A 22935-nucleotide genomic window follows, 5' to 3' on the forward strand; every position below is an offset into this window, starting at 1 on the left:
GCGTACAGAAAGAAAGATATGCTCTTTGTTATTAATTTTTCCCCTCATTTTTGAAAGTAAAGTTATCTTTTATATCTTAAAGTGGTTTTTAAGATAAGAAACAATATAATTTTTAATGTGCGTTTTGTGAATCCATCTCGGCAAATTTCGAGTCAATTCGCTGTCAGTAAGATAAGATACAGAAGGCAACAGTATATATATTTTGTACACAAAAAGTGAATGAAATATTTAAGATCCTAGACTAGTTTTGCAGTGTATTTATTTATTTTAATATTTTTTAATTTAACTTTACAGGACTGTTAATAATGAATAGCTTTGATATAATTGAAACTGTCACAAATAGCACACCAGTCAATGTATCTTTAGAAGAATATTTGATTATAGTGCGAGGTCCTAAGTTTCTGCCACTAAAAATTTTATTACCGATTACATTTACCTACGGTATATTATTCATTTCTGGACTATTTGGTAATTTAGCTGTATGCATTGTCATCGCATATAATAAATCTATGCATAATGCAACTAATTATTATCTATTTAGTCTAGCAATGTCAGATTTAGTGTTATTACTGTTAGGTAAGTCAATTTCATTATTTCTTGTTTTAATAATGGGATATAAGAAAAGCAAAAGCCGGAGTTTGTACTCAAACGACAATATTTCACTACTATTCTCCCTTGAGATACGAGTAGAACCTTTTCTATCTCATATATTTTTCAAACTAGATATGTTAATTAATGTTAATTGGTTTCAATATACACACGAAGTTTCAATTTAAGGACACAGTGCTCTGAAAGGAAGCGAGTCGTTTCCAGCTTCACAGAATATCCCTTAAAATCTATTTTCATGAAAATAATGTTTAAAAAAGTTAAGTTTTTCAGTAGAGGTATACTGAAAAATTAAAAAAAAATCTGGCATGATCACTTATATAACTTTCTTTCACTAATAAAGTATGACAAAAGTCTGCGTTTCTTCATTCATTTAGTTGAATAAAATTTTGATATAAAGACAGCGTTGATATAGTAATATGTGCGTATTATGTTTGAAACTGATTATTTCACATTCATTCTTCAGGGTGAAACAGTATTAAGTCATAATTTTTTTACCCTATAAATTAATTTATTATAAAGTAAGTGAAATAGATTTTTGAATTGGGGCGATTTTATAACATTATTAAAAATGTTTTACACAATAACAGCAGCTCAAGTAATTTTAAAGTTATATAAAGTTGAGGGGGCCAATGCTTTGTAAATTCGTGCCGACCGTTACGGTTAACTAATTTCAGAGAAATATAAGCTTTGAAAGAGAGGCAATATCGGACGTCTACAGCCCTTTACCCAAGTTTTAAGAGAAGCTTGAACAAGCACTACAAATCTTGCAGGGCGTCTCGCTCTACTACAAATAGGCACTTTTATGACATTTCTTACCTCCAAAAAGAAGGGAAAAATCTGCCTCAATTACTGCAACTTCTAGGAACACGTATAGTACCAAAAAAAAGGCAGATTGACTTAAAAAAAAATAAATATGTTTTTAATAAAAAAATGCTTTTATTATAAGGGAGTTTGTGTATCGGAACTGGAAAGTAGAAAACTTAAAGACTGAAATTACAAGTTATGTTTTCTGTACAAAGTTCATAACAAATATCGTTGATTAAATCCGTCGTAGCGCGCACGTTTCTTATTTCTGACCGGATTCGGATTACCATCCACCATCAGAGATTTGATTCATAAGTTAGAATTTGACTTCTACTATGTTTCTGTCATACACTAAACTTGCTAATTGAACGAGAGAGGTAACATGGTGTGTATGGGTGTTACTTTAAATGTTAATTAATAAACAGTGAAAAACAGAAAAGTAAAAAAAATCCATTGACATCACTAAATTTTTACATAGGAGTGGTGTATTTCGAGATGTTTACTGTTGGGCGAACCTTTTGCACGTGAACACATAAACTCTTCAGTACAATGGATAAAGGTCCATGATTTTCTGGCCGAAAATTATTCCTCTTCAGTCATCATAAAAACATTCTTTTACAGCGTAATAATGCAATACCTCACTTCACCTGAAAAATTAATGAGCTCGAATTTGAACTTCATCCTCACTCGGCTCAGCCCCACCACCCCTTCGGACTACTACTTTTTCCGATCCATGGCCCACTTTACTAAACATTTTACTAAAGTAAAAGCAGACTGTATTGAATTCTTTATCTACAAAGAACCTTCGTGGTACCAAAGAGATATTGAATTACTGGCACTAAGATAGTTGAAGTAATTAATATTTACAATTACTCAATGGATTATATATAGTTTATATCCTACAATATATCTTATACTTCGCAGAATAATTCTAGTAATTCTTATTTTTTTTAATACTTCAAGTAAAAAAGTCAAAAACGCCGAGTCAAAAAGTAAGGCCCACAAATTCAAGCGGGCTTTATCTTTAACTTTCAATAAGCTGGAGTGAAAGGAGACGAATTTCATACTTTACGACAATTTTCATGTACTACTAAATATAATTATAGGCTGAAACCGGGAATCAAATCCAGCACCACAATACATAATAGCTTTGAGATCTTCGCCTCAAATCGCTTGGCTATTATGGCACCTTAGTATTTAACTCAATTAAAATGCAAATCAAGACAAATCGGAATCCATTTTATTTGACATAGTTATCTGTGAACAATGTATGCTCAAATTTGGAACGCGTAACCATATCGGGCTCTCTCACACCTCTGTATTCTAAAACAGTAAAGGTACATCCATAATAAAACATACAATAAGAACACTAGACACAATCCTTATCTCAACTAAGTATGAAATCCGCAATTTCGAATAAACCTCAACTATCAACGCTGCAAATGTGATGAAATTAATTTAATTTTATTTTTTTAAATTATAAAGTAATTTGTATATCAATCTGAGCTACACTTCTTACGTTACTGCTTTGACCCAATAGCTAGCGGAAAATCCCTTACAACGGCTAATAACCATCGATTACACTTCTGATATTAATATCAAAAAATATATAAAAAGATAAGCAATTTATCTCATGTGAGATTTTATTCCTACATTACAGGATTGCCGAATGATTTGAGCGTTTTCTGGCAACAATACCCATGGATTCTGGGCTTACTAGTTTGTAAACTTAGGGCTCTAGTCTCAGAAATGTAAGTATTCTGAAAAAAAGTGGGCAAGGTGGCCGTAATGAATAGGTTTTTAAAACATTCATGTACTTGATGTGTTGTAGGTCATCCTACGTCTCTGTGTTGACAATTGTTGCATTTTCCGTCGAAAGGTATACAGCTATATGTTATCCATTGAAATCTTACACTACTGATAAATTGAATCGTGTGATAAAAGTGATAGGCACACTTTGGTTGATATCATTAGGTTTTGCAGCACCATTCGCAATTTATACTACTATTGACTATGTGGACTTTCCACCAGGTGAGTGAGTGTTATGTGTGTGCTCTATAATTTTGAGAGCTTTGTAATTAAGCAGAGCAGAGGAAGTCAAAAACAAATTATTGCCTTAACACTGAAGAGGGACCCAAATTCTCAGCGCATTCTACAATAGGTTTACCTAACCTATCATTGCAGTGCCTAATAAAAGACATAATGCCATTTTTCTGTACTAAATCTGATCCTTTTTTTTTATATATATAAACGTTTTGGAAACTATTGCGAAGTTATAAGATTTCATATTATACAGTCATAGGTAACAAGCAATTGAATTCTCCACCATTCCATGCGATACGACCACTTGTGTTTAGGTCAGTGAGACTGAAAATCTTTGATTCAATTCCACATCAGTATTTTAATTTTTGACAACCTCGTCTGAAACACTCGGTTTCAATTCATGTTAGACGATGGAAGGGGCATTTAATACAGGATATAAAAAGTTTTATTGCTATAGTTTCTATGAGCTAAGTGTACATGCGGCTCATAGATGCAAAAACAAAACTCATTCCTTTATTCTCAGCAGCAAGCGATACATGTTATAAAAATGACATAACCTTTATCACCTTTATGAATTTGATTATACATAAAATACCTCAAAATTAAAAACTGGCCTTATGGAATGTTAAAAGTTCGTACCAATCAGAAACATACAATCGATAAATAAAACGAAAGGGCGAAGACAATTCTCAAAGAAATTCTTTTATAGATGCCCGCTGATTCTCTACAAATGTGAAGACCGCGAATTACTAAAATAATGTCTAGGTTAACCAAACGTTCTGGATCCACAACAAACAGACTAACACAAAAAAAAAAGTATTTCTTTTTTGTGACTATCAATAATTAAATTTTATTGATTACTAGAAGCGGTAAAATCATAGCTCAATTTTTTTGCCTAACTTTCAACTAATGTGTTATTTACTTCAGAGCTGGATTTGTATATATGTATTATGTTAGTATAACATTACAACAGCCATTAAATAAATATTACGACATTCATTTTTTAAGGATTAATATCACACCATGCAATTAATTAATAACTAGACATCAGTATTTACTAACTAAAAATGTCAACATAAAAATTTTCTATTTTACAGGATCTGGTAAAGCTGTAATCGAATCAGCATTTTGCGCCATGTTGAAGCAGAATGTGCCCGCAGATGTACCACTGTACGAACTATCCTGTACACTGTTCTTTATTTGCCCAGCAGTAATTTTGATTTTTTTATACGTGCGAATTGGGCTTACCATTAAGAATAATACGAAATTGCGTGGAAACGTACATGGAGAGCTCCAAAGTATTCAGTCAAAAAAGTCCATCGTTTCAATGTTAAGTAAGAGAAATAGTTTACCTATCCACATTACCTATCTTTCGGAATTTGCGTTGTGGATTGTTCATTATTGTAATTAATTAATTAGAAGGTGCCACGATAGCCGAGCGATTAATTGACTGCATAGCTAAGCTGTGTTATAGATAACTAGACTAAGCTGGGTTATAATCGCGGTCTTGGTTTTGGATTTTATTTAATAGTTTGAAAAAACGAAAAATTTGCAGCAATGTATGTTAGCCATCCGCTTCCATTATCAGCACTGATAGGTAGTTTGACGTAAAGCCCACCTGAAATAATAGGCATTACTTTACTTATATTTAATTGGGAAGAAGAAAGAAATGCGACCACTTGTGACTCCAGAATTTCCTTGATGAGAACTTTTTTGGCGAAAAATCTACATCTCCCAAATCGTTGGGCCAATGGAGCCCGTCAAACGTAAAAAATGGAGGGGATATGTAGTTGATTAATTCTATGTGCATACGCTATGATGAAAAAAACAGCATGACTTTATGCATCAATCTGACTGTTACTATTTTCTGTTCAATATAAAAAACATGTTACTTTACATACATTCTCATTTGGCTTCTAACACTACTTTCATTCTCCTTGGTACCGAAGATTAGATTAGATGGGATTAGACTCAGGGCAAGTTCAGTTTTCCAGGCACTGCAGCCAAAAGATGACATCAGCAAAGAAACACTTCCTTTTTATAAGGTCTCGTGTATTCACAACAATAATTTTTGCGTATTTTTTCCTCTGGATTGGTTACCATGGGTCAGAGATGTCATGGCCACTCAATCTGATGGGATATAAGAGAAACTTTTATTTTAACCCGTCTCAGTTTGTGCAGGAGAGCTGGACCTCCCGCTGAGAGACACCTTGTAGAGATGTCTGTTGAGCTCAACTTCCTAAAATCTTAGCAAAAGATTTTCGCAGAGAGATGAAAAAGTATGGTTCCATTTAACTCCCTTTCTCTCAGAGATTGTTAAGAATTGACGATTCTTCAACGAAACCAGCTCCTGATTGTTTAAAATGTGCAATCAGTGCTTCAAATTTGTTTACAGCAGGTGAAACTATTACTAATAAACCTTGCTAGTGTGAAGTGTTAAAAGCCTTAGGGATATAGTAGTTTTCTGTTACAGGAAACATACAAAAAAATAATTAAATAAAAATATATTATATATACTGAAGATTCAAACAAAATCAATGACTATACAAAATCAAATGAGACCAAATATATAAGCACATAATCAAATCCAATCAACAGGTCGAGATTGTTTTACCTGTCTGTAGTCTCGATAGAGAACCACAGCTTAGTTTATTAGTTATACTATCTAGTTGAGGCTGCTAGAACGTCAAGTTGCTGAAACACCCAGCGTATCAATCAGTCGGAATGATACTGATAGAATATAAGTAAATAATGTATAAAGGGAAGAAAGAATATTGCCAATTCTAGTCACAATTTTTTATTTTTGGCCAAGCTTTCAATTTAGGGATCCTCCTAAGGGGGAAGAAGATCGGTTCCACCAAAAAGGGGAAGCAACGCAGGCAATCTAAAATGCCCATTGTTCCCCGCCCACCCCTCATCTCATGAGAGATACCGGGGCTTTAAAACAACAAATCTGGCTAAAGTTTGCCAGATGCCAATACAATAAACTAATAAAGTAGTAACGGGACACTAGGGAGCATGGCAACTCAATCGCCCAGTGAACAGAATAAACCTAGAAAGTTCGTTAAGATTACCAGATGCTACAATCACCAAGAGGGAAACATTGAACCTCTCGAAGACAAGGAATCTAGTTTTAGAATAAACGGGACACTCCTTTACAAAGTGCCGTGCAGTCTCATTCGCCTCACCACAGTCAGTACAAACTGGGGACTGGGCAAGGCCACATTTAAAAAGATGATACGTTAAATTCGCATGTCCACTCAACAACTGAACCAACTGGCGGATTCAGGACCTGCTGAAGTCAACAACACCCGTCTTAGACAGGCCAATAATTTCCTTAGCCTGTCGGCAATCAGATCGGGATCTCCACCGTTTCCGGTGTTCCTTCAAAATCCACTGCTCCACCTCCGTTCGACAACGGCGATAGGATACAGGGATAATAGGCTGAGGACTTGTAATCAACGCAGCTCCTTCCTTAGCTGTTTCATCAGCAAGTTCGTTACTCGGAATCCCAGAGTGACCGGGGGCCCAAGCAACCGAAACAGTGTTAAAAGCTCCCAGTAAATTGAGAGCAATATGGCAAGAATGAACCGAAATTTGGTTCTTACTAGGCGAGGCCAGAGCTTTAATGCAGCAGACTTTTAGCAGCAGCCTGGCCATCCGTGAAGAACCCAATATCAGTACCGACGAATCCCTTCCAGCGAAGTAAGGTAGCTGGCCAACTCCGCTTGAAAAACAGATGCATAATTACTAATATCAAGGCTGGTGCGTTCCCATCTGAACCCGAACAAGGGTCCCCAGATGCAGAGGCCAGCACCAGCCCTATCCATCAACCAAACATCCGAAAAAACAGAAATGCCTTTTATTAACTCGACCGAATTGCAAGCTTCCTCCCTTGCTTGTATCCTAACCCCGTAATTCCAACGAAAGTCCAGAGTCGCAGGGAAGAAGTCCCTCGGCATGGAGAGCATCGCAATATGTTTTTTATTTTCCCGGACCAGGTCAAAATGATTAGAATGCCTGCCTTTCCGACCGAGAAAGTTCTTAAATGCCCACGAGCCATCAGAGCCTCCCCCAAAGAAAAATATCCAAAGGGAGGAAGCCGTAAAATAAATTCCAGGGTGGCAGTAGGAGTACTCTGCAATCCCTGGTAATCAATAAACCGTTGGAAGCGTAGTAAAACATTTCAAAACGTCTTTTGCCGAGTAGCATTCAACCACACAATACAACCATAGGCTAAAAAAGGGCGCACTACGGCCGTATACATCCAATACATAAGTTTAGGGGAAATTCCCCATCTCTTGCCAACCACCCTACGACACTGCATAAGGGCCTTATCCGCACGTTCCTTGATATGCGGAGTCCAAGATAAACTAGAATTCAGGAATTTCTCAAGATATTTTACTCTTGAGCAAAACTGGGTTTCCTCTCCATAAAGCGTAAGACGCTGCGGTCGTTTTCTGTTCCAGGTGAATAATACCACCTGAATCTTAGACACACTGAATCTCAGCCTATCGCTCCGCAAAGTAAGATATCCGCATACGCTCGAGCATATCCCGGACGACTGGCTAGACCGCTGAGAAGGCCATTCATTACAAGATTCCATAAAAAGGGGGATAAAATCCCACCTTGAGGACACTCTCTTGAACAACCTTCGTTCTTGGACCACACCAAGGCACTTGACAGTCATCAACCTACCGAACACCATATGGCATATCCAGTTCACCGCCGCAGCTGTAGCGCCAGAATTAAGCAAAGCATCTCTGTTGGACACCAATGATACATTATCAAATGATCCCTCTCTATCCAAAAAGAGAGCATATTCACCAATAATGACGGTCTTTTCTAGCCTGGTCAACAAATCATTTCTAGCACTTTCCTTTTTTGTGCGTTTGTCTCTGATTTCAGTATTTTTTATTTGGGAAATAGAAAGTGTGATGCATTTTCTGAGCTATGTAAGGAAAGTGCTGTGGTGTTCTTTTTTAGTTTCGTGTCATACGAGTGTCAGTAGTCTTTTTTAAATACTGGGATGTTTCAATAAATTTTTTTTACAGTCTGCATTCTGTTTCGTAATTAGATTTGTTTGCCCTATACATATAGTAAAAAAAATATTAAAATGTAATGTAATATTAAAAAAATTATAATTGGTTATAACTTAAGATAAATAATTTTTTGAACTTTTTTTAAATATTAAATTGATATACATAAATTTGAATTAATTAAATTTATATTTATATTAAATTAATGTACGTTACAATATAAAATACGTTCCACAGCTCTGAAGATGACCTAGTCTCTAGAACAGAAGCTTGGCAAAAAATAAAAAAATTATGACTGGAATTGGCAATATTCTATTTTCTTTCTTCCTTTAGGACTAATAAATCATTTACCAATAACGATGAACAATACTCAACAATAAATAAATATATACATGTATGTTTAATCGAAGATAATAAGATGCTTTAACGTAGCGTAAACAAGTTGTCTCATTACAGTTATTAGCACAGCTTTAAAGTGGATGGAACTAGGGACGTATAATCAGCCATGTAAGAGGCTAACGATCCTCAGTGAGTCTTCAATTATGGCCTCCGCAAATATGACCTAGTTTTTCGTGTCAATAACCATTTCACAGAAGAAAGCTATAACCATTCTTGGAATGGTACCCGTATAACCAAATCAAGACTTCCACCTAAAACTCCCTCCTCCTAAACTGCTCCTGGAATTCCTCCTGGTACAAGGAATACATTTATTACATGTAGATTTCGAAGTGTAGTTTTGAGGCTTGGTAATTTCATATTAGGGTAGGGTCGACTATCAGCGCTCCCTTGGATCCCTTTTCAACTACTCAATTGCTTCTACTGAACAACATTCGTACCCTCAACCGTTTAGAAGCTCTATCAGATTTTACTTAACACAATGATAACGCCAAGGAATGAAGATCCTGTTATTTGGACAATTTCCGTGCACAAGAGCTGGTGTTTCAAACTCTTTGTTTATTTAATTTTTTTTTTTTTTTTATCTTACCTGGACATCTTTCAGAACTGCATCTGTAAGTCGTGTAGGAATACAGCTCGGCAGGCCTTTGACACACCCTCTCTGACTACTTTGAAACGATATTTGATGCCTCAGTTAGCTGTCCAAAACCTTTTTAATAATTAGCCTAAGTTTGGAATATATTGAGATGGGCCTCATGATGTGTTATCCAAAATGCTCCTTTGCCTTTGTATATAAGGCTACCTCTAGACATTGCCAAACATCCGGATCATATCAAAACAATTCCAGAATGTAATCACAATGCTCCTACTTGCGACTCCTCGCATGTAATTTGGTTTGTCTTTTTTCAGTGGCTGTGGTAGTCGCATTCTTCATATGCTGGGCTCCGTTCCACATGCAACGCCTTATCTATGTCTATATGAGTGATTACCCTTGGTATGGCATAGTGAACGTCTGGTTGTATTACATCTCAGGAATATTCTACTATTTTTCAGCCACAATTAATCCAATACTCTATAACCTAATGTCATTAAAATATAGAAAAGCTTTTAAACAAACACTATGGTGTAGAAAATATAATAGGATTATTAAAACTCCTGGTCTCCGTGAAACTAATTCAACAAGTGGACAAGTGAATAAAAGTATCAAATCAATGAACATGCAACATAACCAATCATTATTAGCTAATAACATAGAAGATATTACCTAAACTTTTTTTTTCTATTTTATAAACTTTTATTGTACGCTTTAAAATGACCAGATTTTCTGAACTTAAATCCGGAACGCTGTTGGACCTAAGAAAACTTTGTTAGATCAAGTGGTACTATCACCTCCTCTGTACGGAAGTAATATAACGACATACGTTCATTTAGTTTATAAGAATTAAATAGAAAACTCTGGTGTGTAAGCTAACATGACTTTCTTTTACTATTTCCAATTCTACGTATACATGATCCTTAAAGTTCTAATTATATTTTTTCATTTATTTTATTTATCATAGGAGCATGTTTTTTCATACAGTCACTTTTCGAACGTTCATTCTTCATCAGATGTTCATTTATCAGTATTGACAAATCAATCTCCTTAAAAAAAACTTACAGTTCAAAAAGTTAAGTATAAGGGTTGATTAAACGACGAAAGGTATACAAATCAGCAACCCAACATTTCATTCACACTCTTAATTTCAGCCTGTTAGAAACGTTCGGAAAAGGTTGTGTTGTAATTAAATTTGTCTTCAATTATCCCCATTATTTTTCACTTCTTTCTTTTACTACTTTTGGGGCTTTCTAGCTTCGCCTTTTAACAATTTTTACAGAAGATATTACAGAAACATAAAATGTACTTTTTGGGAATTTTATAACAATTTAAGTAATTTTACTGCATTAAATTTTCACTCATAGTTTTGGAACTTATTAGGTGTCACGACACCTAATATTGCATGACTTTTGTTAAAATAATAATAAAATGTATTCATCTTCATTAACAGTAATAAAAAAGCGTTTTATTTCAACTCTTTTCCGAATTAATCTTTTGATTTATCTTTTTATTCTTAATTATCATAACACAACCGCAAATTTAAATAGAAAAAGAGAAAGTTAGAGCTGGTCTATCAATATCGTAAATTGAATCACGGAGTTAAAACGAAATTTCAGACATGATTTCGTTTTATAGAAGAATACGATAGCTCAATTACACACAGTTAATAAAAAATATATTACTACCTGTAATAATAATTCATTCCTAAATTATTATCAAATGCTATAATAAAAATATGTATATCTTTATCTATTTTATAATACACACATACATTATTGTGGGGAGAAGAAATAAAGGAAACATGCAAGGAAAGCATTAAGGATAAAATGAACGATAATATCCAACACTTCGGACCCAACCACATTTTCAATACATATATTTTGTTCGCAAGTAGTCTACATACCGACCAAATAGATACATTAAGCCTCAAAATGGGGTGAGATCACTCTCACCAGCTCCCCAGATGATGACACGACTCACCCACGTACTCTAGGGAAGTTTTTGGAAAGCGTGGGAAGCCGGTAGATAAGGATAACCACTCCCCTGTTGCCAAACAAAGAAAACCCTCTCTTAGATGTCTTCCCAACATATTCTGAGGAAGACTATCTCCAAATGTGAACCTGTTCTTCTGCTACCTAAAAAATCGATCCGGAAATCTTAATACTCAAGAAGCGAATTTTACGTCGAAATATTACTCCAGAGAGAGAGAGAGAAACTTTTATTTTGTCCTGGGACAATATCCCTTAAGGACAACAAACAAAATTTAAATTACAAAATTAATCACAATAAGTTCTCTATAAGTAAAAGCAATATAAAAGTAAAATTATTATAACAAAAATTACATTGAAGTACACTTAATTAATAGATATAAAACTAAATAATAAACTCTCTAATGAGAAGCGTCTTCTATGAAAGACCGCATTAAGAAATCATACAATGCATTTTTAAATGAAGCTATTGTACTTTTATGAATTAATGTAAGAGGTAAAGAATTCCAGAAAAGAGAAGATTGTACAAGAAATGAATTTTTATAGGTAACTGTTCGATATGGAGAAATATAAAATTTGGAATTAGCAGTTCTGGTATTTTTTAAATCTAATTGGGCCTTCCTAATAAACAGATTAAATAAATATTCAGGACGTTTATTTTTTAGAAGCATAAACAGAAACCTTCCCAATAAGTACTTCCTTCTATACTTGACATTCAGCCAATTAAGAAAAATAAAATGAGGAGTAATATGCTCATCTCTTCTTACATTTAGAATAAAACGAACACAGGAATTTATTGACCTTTGTAATTTTATGTTCAATTCAGTTGTTAAATCATTGTACACTAGCGAACAGTAATCTAAATGCGGAAATATAAGTGTAGTAATCAGCTGTTTTCTTAGCGAAATAGGCAGAATATTCCTATTGTATTTAAGCTGACACAAAGTTTTAGAAATTTTGTTAGATATGTCACCAACATGATTATTCCATGATAGAGTACTAGTAATAGTGACACCCAAACATTTAGCAGAATCGACATAAGGAATAGAAGCCTGATCTATTGTTATTTTTGTAATAAAATTCATATCAATATCGTTGATATATCTGGCACTTCCAACAATCATGGCTTTGGTTTTGGAAACATTAAACTCAACACAATTTTGTTTCACCCATTCATTAATTGAATAAACATCGGAATTGACTTGGGCTATACCCTGTTCTAATTCAGACAATGGGCAATGAAGGTATATCTGTAAATCATCTGCATATAGACTATATTTGCAATGCTTGATAGATGATGAGATATCGTTGATATACAGAGAGAACAGAAGAGGACCTAGAACAGAACCTTGGGGTACACCCGAATAAACTGGTTCCCATGATGAATAATCTCCATGCCCAGAGACAACGGACTGTTTTCTATTACACAAATATGATTGAAACCATCTAAGAGTTGCATCAGAAAATTCCAATAATTTTAATTTTTTTAGAAGAAGAGTGTGACTAACTGATTCAAAAGCCTTTGTAAAATCAAACATCGTCTGAAACTTTTAGTAACACACTCTGTGTACTGTAACACTCACGATAACCGGATTGTAACGGATCCATGAGATTATTATTTTCCAAGTATTCCTTAAGCTGATGGCATACCATTCTTTCCAAAGGCTTAGAAACAGCAGACAGCAATGAAATAGGACGCAGATCTTTTAGTGAGGATGGATGTTTAGTTTTAGGGAAGGCTCGGATCAAGGAATGTTTCCATAAACATTGTGAGAGAGAGAGCGCTTACCGTGTATGGCTAGTATATGCAAGTTAACAGAAAAATAATTTTGGTGCACTATTACGCCAAGCTACTTGGAGAGTTTGGAAAACTGAGCAGACGCCACAAATACAGAACAGACCTTCCTTTTGAAGTTTTTCTTCAAATTACTCCAAATTACTAATTACTAATCGCGAAAGGTTCTCTGTGTGTCTATCAAATGCCTGCTTTCCATTACTCGACTGATTGAATCTCAGGTTCCGTGGGGACTAATATAATTTTACTTAATTTTCTTCTATCTATTATTTAAGTCTTTAGAAACAGAATACGGAGAAGCGTATTAAAATTAACTTATGAGCGCAAATTAAAGGTTTTTTTTTGTGTTGTTCACTTCAAAATATATTTTTTTTTTTTTAAATTTGTAATGTTCAGTTTGTAGGGAGCAATCGTTCTTTTTCAATGAAGGCCTGCTCTTTCTCTCTTCGAAGACTTGAAACAGGAGTTGAGGGCTATTAGCCACGATAAGGAAAAAAATATCAAATATGAATATCTCTGTGGGACACCTAGTCTTAAGCAACTGACAAGCCTCAAGGACTAAACAATTTTTAAGGGCTGCCACTGATTTAGTAAATGTGGCAAACCATGTACCACAATACTGAGTAGGGTGAATTCACTAAATCTCCACTGACCAAATTAGCACACGAGTTTCTTTCAATTGATCATTCCTTTGAGTAATCCTTTTAGAATGTAAGCGAATATAAGATATGGTTCAAAAACAAACTTACCAACAAATATCTTTAGATAAACTTTTTATAGTCTTCTTTCGAAAAATTGAACACTAAAATAATTTCTCTATAAAATCAATTTGAAACTTAGTTGCAATCAATTTAGTTAAAAGTCAAACATAGTTTTTAACAAAGTACATAATTACATTTAAAATATCAAGACAAATATAACCTAAATATAGCCTACCATAAATAGTTTTGATTACAAATGTTGCTTCAAGGAAAAATATTTTATAATTAATTTAATCATTGTTATTTAATTTAAATTAATTTATTTCAGCAATAAATAAATTTAAAAAAAAATAAAATAAAATTATAACTTACCATATACACATGGCATTTGTGGTACATGCAGTCCATTACAATTGAGGTTCTCTTTTAAGCACGGAATAAAACTTCGTGTATCTGTTAGAAACTGATTGTTGTCATCATGCCTGTAAGTTAATTTTGAATTTAAAAATAATTTTTCAGAATTATCAGGGTGATTGATTTTACATTTCTTTTTATTTTTATAATATTTTGCATTAGTTATTTTAAAGTAGAAACTGTCGGTTTTCTTTTAACCCTACAATACTTTGAAGTCACATGTTGCACTGTGATGTTACTAGGGAAAAAATTATTATATAATATTTTGTTTTAGATTTATTACATTATTCATGTTTTTAAGAGTGATTGTATTCTGCGGAGCTAAAAATTAATTAAATTGGCAGATAATGTTATTGAGTAGGTATTTATTTGGCAGATCAAAATGTACGATTCGGGAACTAAGAAATTATTATTTGATAACCGGGTTTTAAACATTCAAATATTTTTCTTAACATATAATTTATGTGGGGATCACCCTTATTTATTATTATGAACTAAGATTTTTCGTACCAAAGAAAGTTCATGATGCTTTAAAACCTATACACCTGATGTTTACATAAACCATCTTCAGACTTTTAAAATGTTTCTGTTCACATTACTTCTGAATTCAAATTGTAAGCAGTGTACAGCTGGTGGAGCTTCACTATTCTTTATGTTAAATTCAAAGGTTAAGGTCTCTCTCTTGCCCAGTGTACTTCCACAAATTGGTTTTATAAACATTTGATTGTAGCAATAGGATTTTAGAAAGAAAGACAGGTTTATAGCAGCCTGTCATGTGCTTTGTTCAGGTTTTTTTTTTTCGTATCAAATGCTAAGTATTTGTGGTGTACTTGCTGCAGAACTGACATTGTGAGGAATGGTGAGATGGGCATCACAATGCTCAGGGAAAGGTAAAAAGGTGATGTAAAATAGTGGCGCGGGAACTAAACCTCAACAAGCTGCTACTACGAATGTATGAATTTCAGGGAAAGAGATGTGAGTATTCTCGTACTATGCATACCTGCCAACTTCTCTTAAATTTTAGCATAGGTTGAAATAAAGTTGCTACAGAACTGGCAATGTCTTAAGTTGCCCTAGATGAGCGACTAATTGTTCGAGAAATGTCTTAATGTGTAGGGTTGTAACAATTGTCTGTGCATTTTTGCCGGTTTCACTTTTTAAGGGTATTGAACAGTAACCGTGCGAGTACATATGCATGGTTATATGTATGGTATCCGTTTGCAAGTGCTTTTTCGAAATTCATTCTCTCTCTCTTAAAACAGTTATGTCAAGGAACCTAAGACTCCCGACTTTATCTTACCTCAAGGCTCACATCTCTTTCCCTGAAATTCTGACACAAATACTTTGTAGCAAGGAATTGGTATAGCACTATTCTCAGATGACAGTTTGTTTCTTGCTGTCAGCCGATGGGACACTGATTTGTCCGGATCAGCAGGATTATCCCACTACTCCATTTTCCTTCCTACATCTGCAACTTCCAAAGCTGATTTCTTTATGAAAGAAAATTAAAGTAGATAGGCTTACACTAAGTTCTTTTATAGTCTTCTGTACTCCAGGTTTAAAATATATCCCATTTATGTTTCAGTTGGCTAAAGATTTGCTGCATCCTTCTCCATTAGAAGAAAAGAGGAAGCACAAGTTAAAGCGCTTAGTACAACATCCCAATTCATACTTTATGGATGTAAAGTGCCCGGGTAAAGTTGCAATCAACAATTGATTTTTGAAGTCTAATAATCTTTAGTTGTAAAACTTTCTAAATATTTAGTTGTTTTCGATATTGCACATTTTTTCATTTTGACAAAATGCTTAAGTCCTTTAAATATTACTGAGTTCACATCTGTAAGGGAACTCGTGTTCTAAAATACTTAGTTGATCTTAATGCTTAATTGCTTTCAATATTCCAAGGTTCTCTTCTTCACAGCAACAGTCGGATGGACAATATTTAGTTCCTTCAAGATTATAAAATTCACCTCAATACAGCAAATTCGTTGCTGGAACAATGGAACACTCAGTTCCATTAAATATATTGCAAGGTTCACTTTATATTGTCCCTTGTTTTGATAGGGTATTGAGTAAATCTAAACGCTTATTTTTTTTAATGCATAGGCTTAGAATATTAGTTGCTTCAATATTGCGTATTTTGCTTTAATACAGCGGTACTTGATTTGACAAAATCTTATTTGCTTTAAGTAGACCCGTCTGTGCCTACAGTAAGAAAACTAGTGAAGTGACACTTCAGTAATGTTAAGAAATATTAGGAGCAAATTCAATTGTTAACTTCATGTACGCGTAGTGTTATAGAATGACGGTTAGAGAATTGGCCGTATCACCATTCTCCCAGAGCTCTCATAAAATGGCTTTTCCGAAGAATTTTTTTAAAATACGGTGATTGCTTATAGTTAATGTAGTGTCATAACAAATGGTTATTTTGAGCAGATTGCATCCGGCTTAGCGAATGGTTCGTAAGTAGTTGTTATACGACTAGGGGAAATCATCTGTCATTGTGCTTTCTAGACAGATTTTATTTAAGCTTAATTATCCCATATATATCTTACATTCTGCCTTATTTCCAAATGTCCAGGTCAGATCATCTATTTAAATACAAACTGCAGTAGTTGGTTGGGGCCAAAAACAATTTTTTTAACGTTTCGAACACCATGTGTTAAAAGAAGAAAGGCTGATTAAAGATTATAGCAGGTCTGAGATGAGCCTAGTTAAACTTTTAACCGCTTTTGGTGGTTAACCACCCAACCTCTTATCTGCAACATTCTTTATATTTGGTGACCAGTGCACCCTAATTCTTGTAACTTCTTTACCAACTGGAACCTCCAACTCACACTGCCACTTTTCAACTTTTTTGGATCACTTGTGGACTTGAATATTATCAAGATTTCCTTCTAGAAGGGAGTGTCGCAGTAGTTGTAATTATCGTGTAAATTTATTGGGAAATACATGTATTTTAGAATCCCTGAATTCGAAATATTTTTTTAATAGCAAGGTCCGAATGTGTGTGTGAAATGTTAAAAACGAATTTGTGCGGAAAGCCTTAACTTCCGATTTGTTGCTGTACGCGCATCTGATACTTGGGTTTCGGCCGAAACATTTGCGATTTTTCAGTTTTTCTCGATTTACGTTAAACTTCGTGTACTATTTCTTTTTTTAAATGGTTATCACTTGTATCTTTAACATTTTTGCCCAGGAATATTGTCCTTAGTTGGAGACATGTTATTTTCCTTTAAAGTGCCTCTTTAAAACCAGTTACTGTTAAGTGAATTTCGTTGTATCACGTAAAGTAATGCCTATTTTTACAGATGGCTTTACGTCCAGTTTCTGATTAGGTACCAAGTAATAGTAGCATTACTCGAATTTCGAATTAGAGGAAAAATTAATTGGCCGGTAGTGCGATTTCGCAGTATATTTTCATAAGTTCTTTGGACTTTTCTCGAAATTGTATTCTCGTATGGTGCACTTATTAACTGCTTGTAATCAGAATGTCACTTTCATTATACATCCCCTCTTTCCCCGTAAAAATTGTTACGAGTATAGTTCTGAGAGGGAAATTAATTACTCCTAAAAAAAGTAAAAACAACACACAAGCTGAGTCTAAGACAAAAGTCTAGACCTGGATTTGAGCCGACTAAAAAGTATATCTTTTTCCACAAATCAAACAACTTCCTTATGGAGAAACAGCCTAAGCTCTTTCTCCGTCAACTTTTCGACTAAAGTTCATGAATCTAACCGAATTCACACCTAATCAATCCCCATAAGATAAATGAGTGGAAGTTTCTTTCTCTACCTTACAACCTCCTACTTTTTTTGTGGTTTGATCTGCGTTTTGTAGAGAGGACTCTTTAAACCACATTGCTAAGAGTAGTTGTAGCTAAGTAGCAGCTAAGTCTGACCCTACTACAATATCTCCTTACAATATCAGCCCTGGACGGACTTAGAAGCAACATCTTAGTTTGTAGGCTATCCTCCGAGTTCATTTATAAAGATGAGTGGTATGCGAGGCTGTCTACGCCTGAAAGCTCGACATACATATGCCAAACGACACGCTAACAATTGTCTTTTAGGACCGATAAAGGTGATTTGGGCCGATTTTGCCAGTTCGTCCATTTTCTCGTTCCTTGAGTTCTCCATATGACCTGTCTCTCAGTTACAAGAACAACCTTAATTGAAAGATCGCTCTTCCAGTGTCACATTGTGACATTTCAGTACTAATTTGAGTTAAAAGAACAACAATTTGGTCCTGACTGTCTTGACTGATACAAATCCCTATTTGAGGAGATGAGAGACCTCACATTCGAAATTCAACGAATAGATAAACTTATGAAATAAATTTCAGCCTGGAACTTAGGTTAAGAAGAGAGTAATGCATTTAAATCCATCAAAGTTCATGGTTAAATGAAAGCTTTGCCAGTTAAATTAATATTGTATTTGTTAGTGGAAACTGGGTGTGTTCGCACCAAATCATTAACCGTATTTTTCTCTCACAGGATGCTACAAAATTACCACAGTTTTTTCCCACGCCCAGAGTGTGGTGGTGTGCGCTGGTTGCTCCACGATACTGTGTCAACCCACAGGTGGCCGCGCGAGGTTAACGGAAGGTATATATTTTCCTTATCTATTATGTTTTTTTTTCAGGCGAGCTTATAACGTACAACTTCAATTTAGGCCTCCTTAAGTCCTGCCAAATGTTTTGCCACATGCTTCACTGAAAATAATGCCCCTTATTTGCTATTAATGACGCCTTACTAATCCAGTGGATTTACTTCTTTAAAGCTTTCTAGTGGTGGATCACCTAGATCATAAATTCTATTAAAAATGTCCCAAAAAAAAGTGTCAAAAAACATAAACATTCCGGGACTTTTTTTAAAAATTAGTAGAGTATCCGATCTTTTCCCGACATCTTAAATTTTTTCATTTCCTTAAAATACTATTTCCAATTCACGCACACTAAAAGGCATCCAGTTTTAGTTCAGTTTAGTTGTTTTAGTAAACTTTTTTTATCTGTATTCATTCAATTTTGTTGCCCTGTAAATTTGTAGATGTATTGACTTACAGTCATTGTATTTTGACAGCTTTTAAACAATCTTTTTGGAAATTTTGCTCTTTTTACCAATTTTATTCTAACTAATGTTATTAGTAATAAATCGTCACATTTGTGGCGTACTCCACGACTCCAGTCCTTTAATGGTCCTTTACTAGCATAAATAGAATTATTGCTCTTTATAAAAAAGAAGGCAGTAAAAATTACTGACTGATAATAAAAATTATCATTTATCGTCATTATTTAAATTTTTTACAAAAGTCATTAAAAACTTGAGTAAAAACAATATTGGATTGAAAGACATTATTTGGATTTGGTACTAGATATGTAATAACCATTCAGTTAAATAGGCCTAAGCAATCCGTCTTCAGGAATGTAGGCACACCTTTAGATTAGGTCTTTGAATCACTCTTTGACCGTAGGCGTCAAGCGATTGAAAGTAAACTGAATGATTCCAGTTTTCTTGATTTCTCCAAGTCGTTTGACACTACATCACTGATCTGTTAATTAATAACTTATTCTCCAATGTAGAAAAAAACTTGCTCTGAAATTATTTAAATCACTCCTCACTAGAGTGAGTCAAAAAATTATTGTTATCGGCCAAAAACTCAATAAAATGTAAGCAACAAATGGAGTTCCGCAAACTTGACTATGGGCCTCTGCTTTTCGTGATCCATGTAACTGACGTACCTTGCATCGATAATTTAGAGATAGTAAAATGTGCATGCCTTGGCGAGAATCTTCTGTAGTAAAAAAAGTACTAAGAATTCGTCATTAAACCCAGGTAGTCGAATGTAGTAATGACATCGTTTAAAATGAACGAGTTTGAAAAACAGGACTTGTTTTCTCTCTAAAAGAAGTTATGTTCTTTTAGATATCTATATGACTGGATACTAAATTAAAATTAATTATTAATTGAAAACATAAAAATCAAGAAATTAAGTAGACAGTTATTTGAGAGAGAACTTAAGACAACCTACTTCACACTTCCTTTCAGTCATAACCTACGGTCTGACGTGGGGAGTAAATGCGCAACAAGCTAGGTGGCGTATTCAAGTCACAGGATAAGATGGAAGAATAACATGAGAAAGAATACAAAATCCCGCAACTTTTTTCCGTAGTTTCTCGCACTACACTGCTGTAACGTTTATTAATGCGCCGCATTTGTGCAAGAAAATCCCCATACGTTTAGGTGTAGAAAAAGAGATATCTGTGCGCTGCACTTACAATCAAATTAGAAAGAAACCTTTTCAAATCTAATCAGAAATCTATAAGTGTTTACCTGAAACTTTGCTTAACTTAGGCCCAACCCAAAAAGTTAAAATTTTAGTTTAATTTTTGCTGGCCAAAAATTACTGATCCGTAGAAAAGTACTTTACGATAAAATGATAATAGCTTTTAATATAATCTGAACCAGGTGCTTATGATTAAAGTTCTTAGTATCTGTCTAACCTATCATTATTGTTCCTAACTTATCAGTTTTGTTTAATTTTTAACCTTCAATTTAAAGGACTGTTTTAACGTTTACTTTTTTGGATTTAAAAAATATTCTGTTTTTCAAAAATAAAGTGATGCACAAAGTGATTTGTGATCCAGTATTTAATTCTTAAATATTTCTGATTTGTTACAGGATGTTCGTTTAGAAGAAAACAGCAGTGACGAGTTAAATACGCACGACCTTCTTCAACAATGAATGTCAAAATACAAAAAAAAAACATAAAAAAATAAATAATACATTTGTAATAAAGAAATTATACTAAAAAAAAAATCAATAAAAAAATTTTAAAATTTTTTTAAAATATATTCTTTAATTTAATATATTTCTTGTAAATCTTCTTAAAAATTTCAATTAATTTTATTTTTCCAGCATCCGGAGGAAGATTGAGCTGGAGAATAACTTATGCTTAAAAATGGTATCAATTTTTAGAAAATTCATCTGTCTTTCTAACCGTTTCATCAGAATCGAATTCGGACTAAAACTTTCTGATTAATATCATTTTTATTGGAAAAAAGTAATGATTTTAGAAAAAAAAAATTAAAGTGACTTCACTCAAGAACAGTGGAAAATATGAAGTTGGCCAATACGTCATTGAACTCCACTTTAGATGTATACAACACACAGTAGGTCTATGGACGGACATTACTTACTGGTTCACCCTGCATATACAATATTGTAAGAAGAACTTCTAGAATAAGAATGTCGTTGAAGCATACTATATTATTTAATATTAACTAAGGTGAATTATTACCTATTATTTTTAATGCTTGACCACTACATTAAGTAAAGTAACAATCAATTTAATCGAAGAATGAACCTAAACCGACTATTTCATTTAAAAAATAAAATTAATTAAAAGAAGAAAATCATTGTTGGTGTAAGCATTTTTTTAAAAAGTTAATCTATTTTTTAGACTTATAATTTTTTATAACGTATTTTTTTTAACCTGTGATTAATAGTTTGATTATTATAGATTATTAGATATTACAGTCAATCTAAGTTAAAAGCGTGCTTCTTGAACAAATATTTTGTCGATGAAAATGGCCCGCAAAGGGTCTTGACATCTAGTAAATTAAAAAAAAAAATTAATGAAAAGTTAATGCAGTAAAATTACTTAAATGATATCAATGAAGAATAATGAAATAATGGGTACTAGCTGATTTGTGTACCTTTTGGCTTCTAATCAACCCTTATACTTGACTTTTTTTTTTTAGGCGCACGCTAGCCGAACGGTTAGAGGCGAGACCTGCGAAACTAATATTTATTGTGGTACTGGGTTCGATTCCCGGTCTTAGGCTTGGATTTTATTTAATGGTTAATAAAAGAAATTTACAGTAAAACATGTTTGCTAGTCGCCTTCGTCCAGGACACCTAATTGGTAGTTGGACGTAAAGCCTGCCTGAAAAAAATAGGCAATTACTTAACTACTTACTTATACTTAACTTTTTTAACTGTAAGTTTTTGTTAAGGAGATTTTTGTACCTTTTGAATAATTTTTATTTTGTTTGTTCTGCAAAGTTACATATCTGCTTTACCGATATTCTTAACATTTCAAATAAGCAATACTTCCGTTATAACCTGATATGGTATTCAGTTGGAACCGTAACGTACCACTGGAGAGGTCTTTTAAAAGGATGCTTAGAGTTCGGTCTCCAAAGAATTCACAAAAAAAATTACTTGGGAAATCGTTTTGAATAAAATAAGAAGATATTTGTACTGTAAATAACAAAATTAAACTGCTATTACAGTACTTCCTTTTAAGAGGAGTAAGAAAAATTAAGGGACGTTTACAGTACTTCTCCATAAAATGCAAATATAAATTAAACTTCAAGTACGCACGATTGCAATACTTCTCTTTAGTAGCTGTAAGAATAGGATGGCACTTTATTGCCGCACAGTAAATCTGGAACCACTACTTCCTGCCAAATTTTAACAAAATTCGTCGAAGGTTATGATCATTAAAAGGGGCCTAACCTAATGTGGGGCGAACTCCGATTCTAATA

General features: G+C 33.8%; 3 protein-coding genes across 7 annotated transcripts in view; 2 read left to right on the forward strand and 1 right to left on the reverse strand.

The window, feature by feature from the left end:
• The window catches only part of eIF2D (eukaryotic translation initiation factor 2D), a 28395-nt gene extending 14191 nt beyond the window's left edge, over window positions 1-14204 (reverse strand). For 3 of the 4 annotated variants that reach the window (XR_012461460.1, XM_074138383.1, XM_074138385.1), the window contains exon 1: window positions 14019-14204. The gene's annotated coding sequence lies outside the window, so the exon portion shown is untranslated. Of the gene's footprint in view, window positions 1-11389; window positions 11622-14018 lie in introns of all 4 variants that reach the window. The other variant, XM_074138384.1, reaches the window with a different exon arrangement.
• Window positions 131-10359, forward strand: LOC141459368 (neuropeptides capa receptor-like). 2 transcript variants are annotated; one of them, XM_074138388.1, is made up of 6 exons: window positions 131-215; window positions 295-576; window positions 3074-3164; window positions 3245-3444; window positions 4554-4790; window positions 9801-10359. In XM_074138388.1, exons 2-6 carry the CDS (start codon window positions 306-308, stop codon window positions 10157-10159), a joined length of 1158 nt encoding a protein of 385 aa, XP_073994489.1. In that variant the 5' UTR covers window positions 131-215; window positions 295-305; the 3' UTR covers window positions 10160-10359. The 2 variants fall into 2 exon arrangements, with proteins under 2 accessions (XP_073994489.1, XP_073994487.1); XM_074138386.1 differs by having other exon boundaries at window positions 149-576.
• A 93-nt stretch (window positions 14205-14297) lies between the features above and the next one.
• On the forward strand, window positions 14298-21235 carry RpS27 (ribosomal protein S27). The gene is made up of 4 exons (XM_074138389.1): window positions 14298-14454; window positions 15970-16078; window positions 18881-18991; window positions 21065-21235. Exons 1-4 carry the CDS (start codon window positions 14449-14451, stop codon window positions 21091-21093), a joined length of 255 nt encoding a protein of 84 aa, XP_073994490.1. The 5' UTR covers window positions 14298-14448; the 3' UTR covers window positions 21094-21235.
• Window positions 21236-22935: the final 1700 nt, after the last annotated feature.

This window comes from Rhodnius prolixus, unplaced genomic scaffold (assembly GCF_049639745.1).
Source record: "Rhodnius prolixus isolate KJV_2025 unplaced genomic scaffold, Rpr scaffold_11, whole genome shotgun sequence".
Lineage (NCBI taxonomy): Eukaryota > Metazoa > Arthropoda > Insecta > Hemiptera > Reduviidae > Rhodnius > Rhodnius prolixus.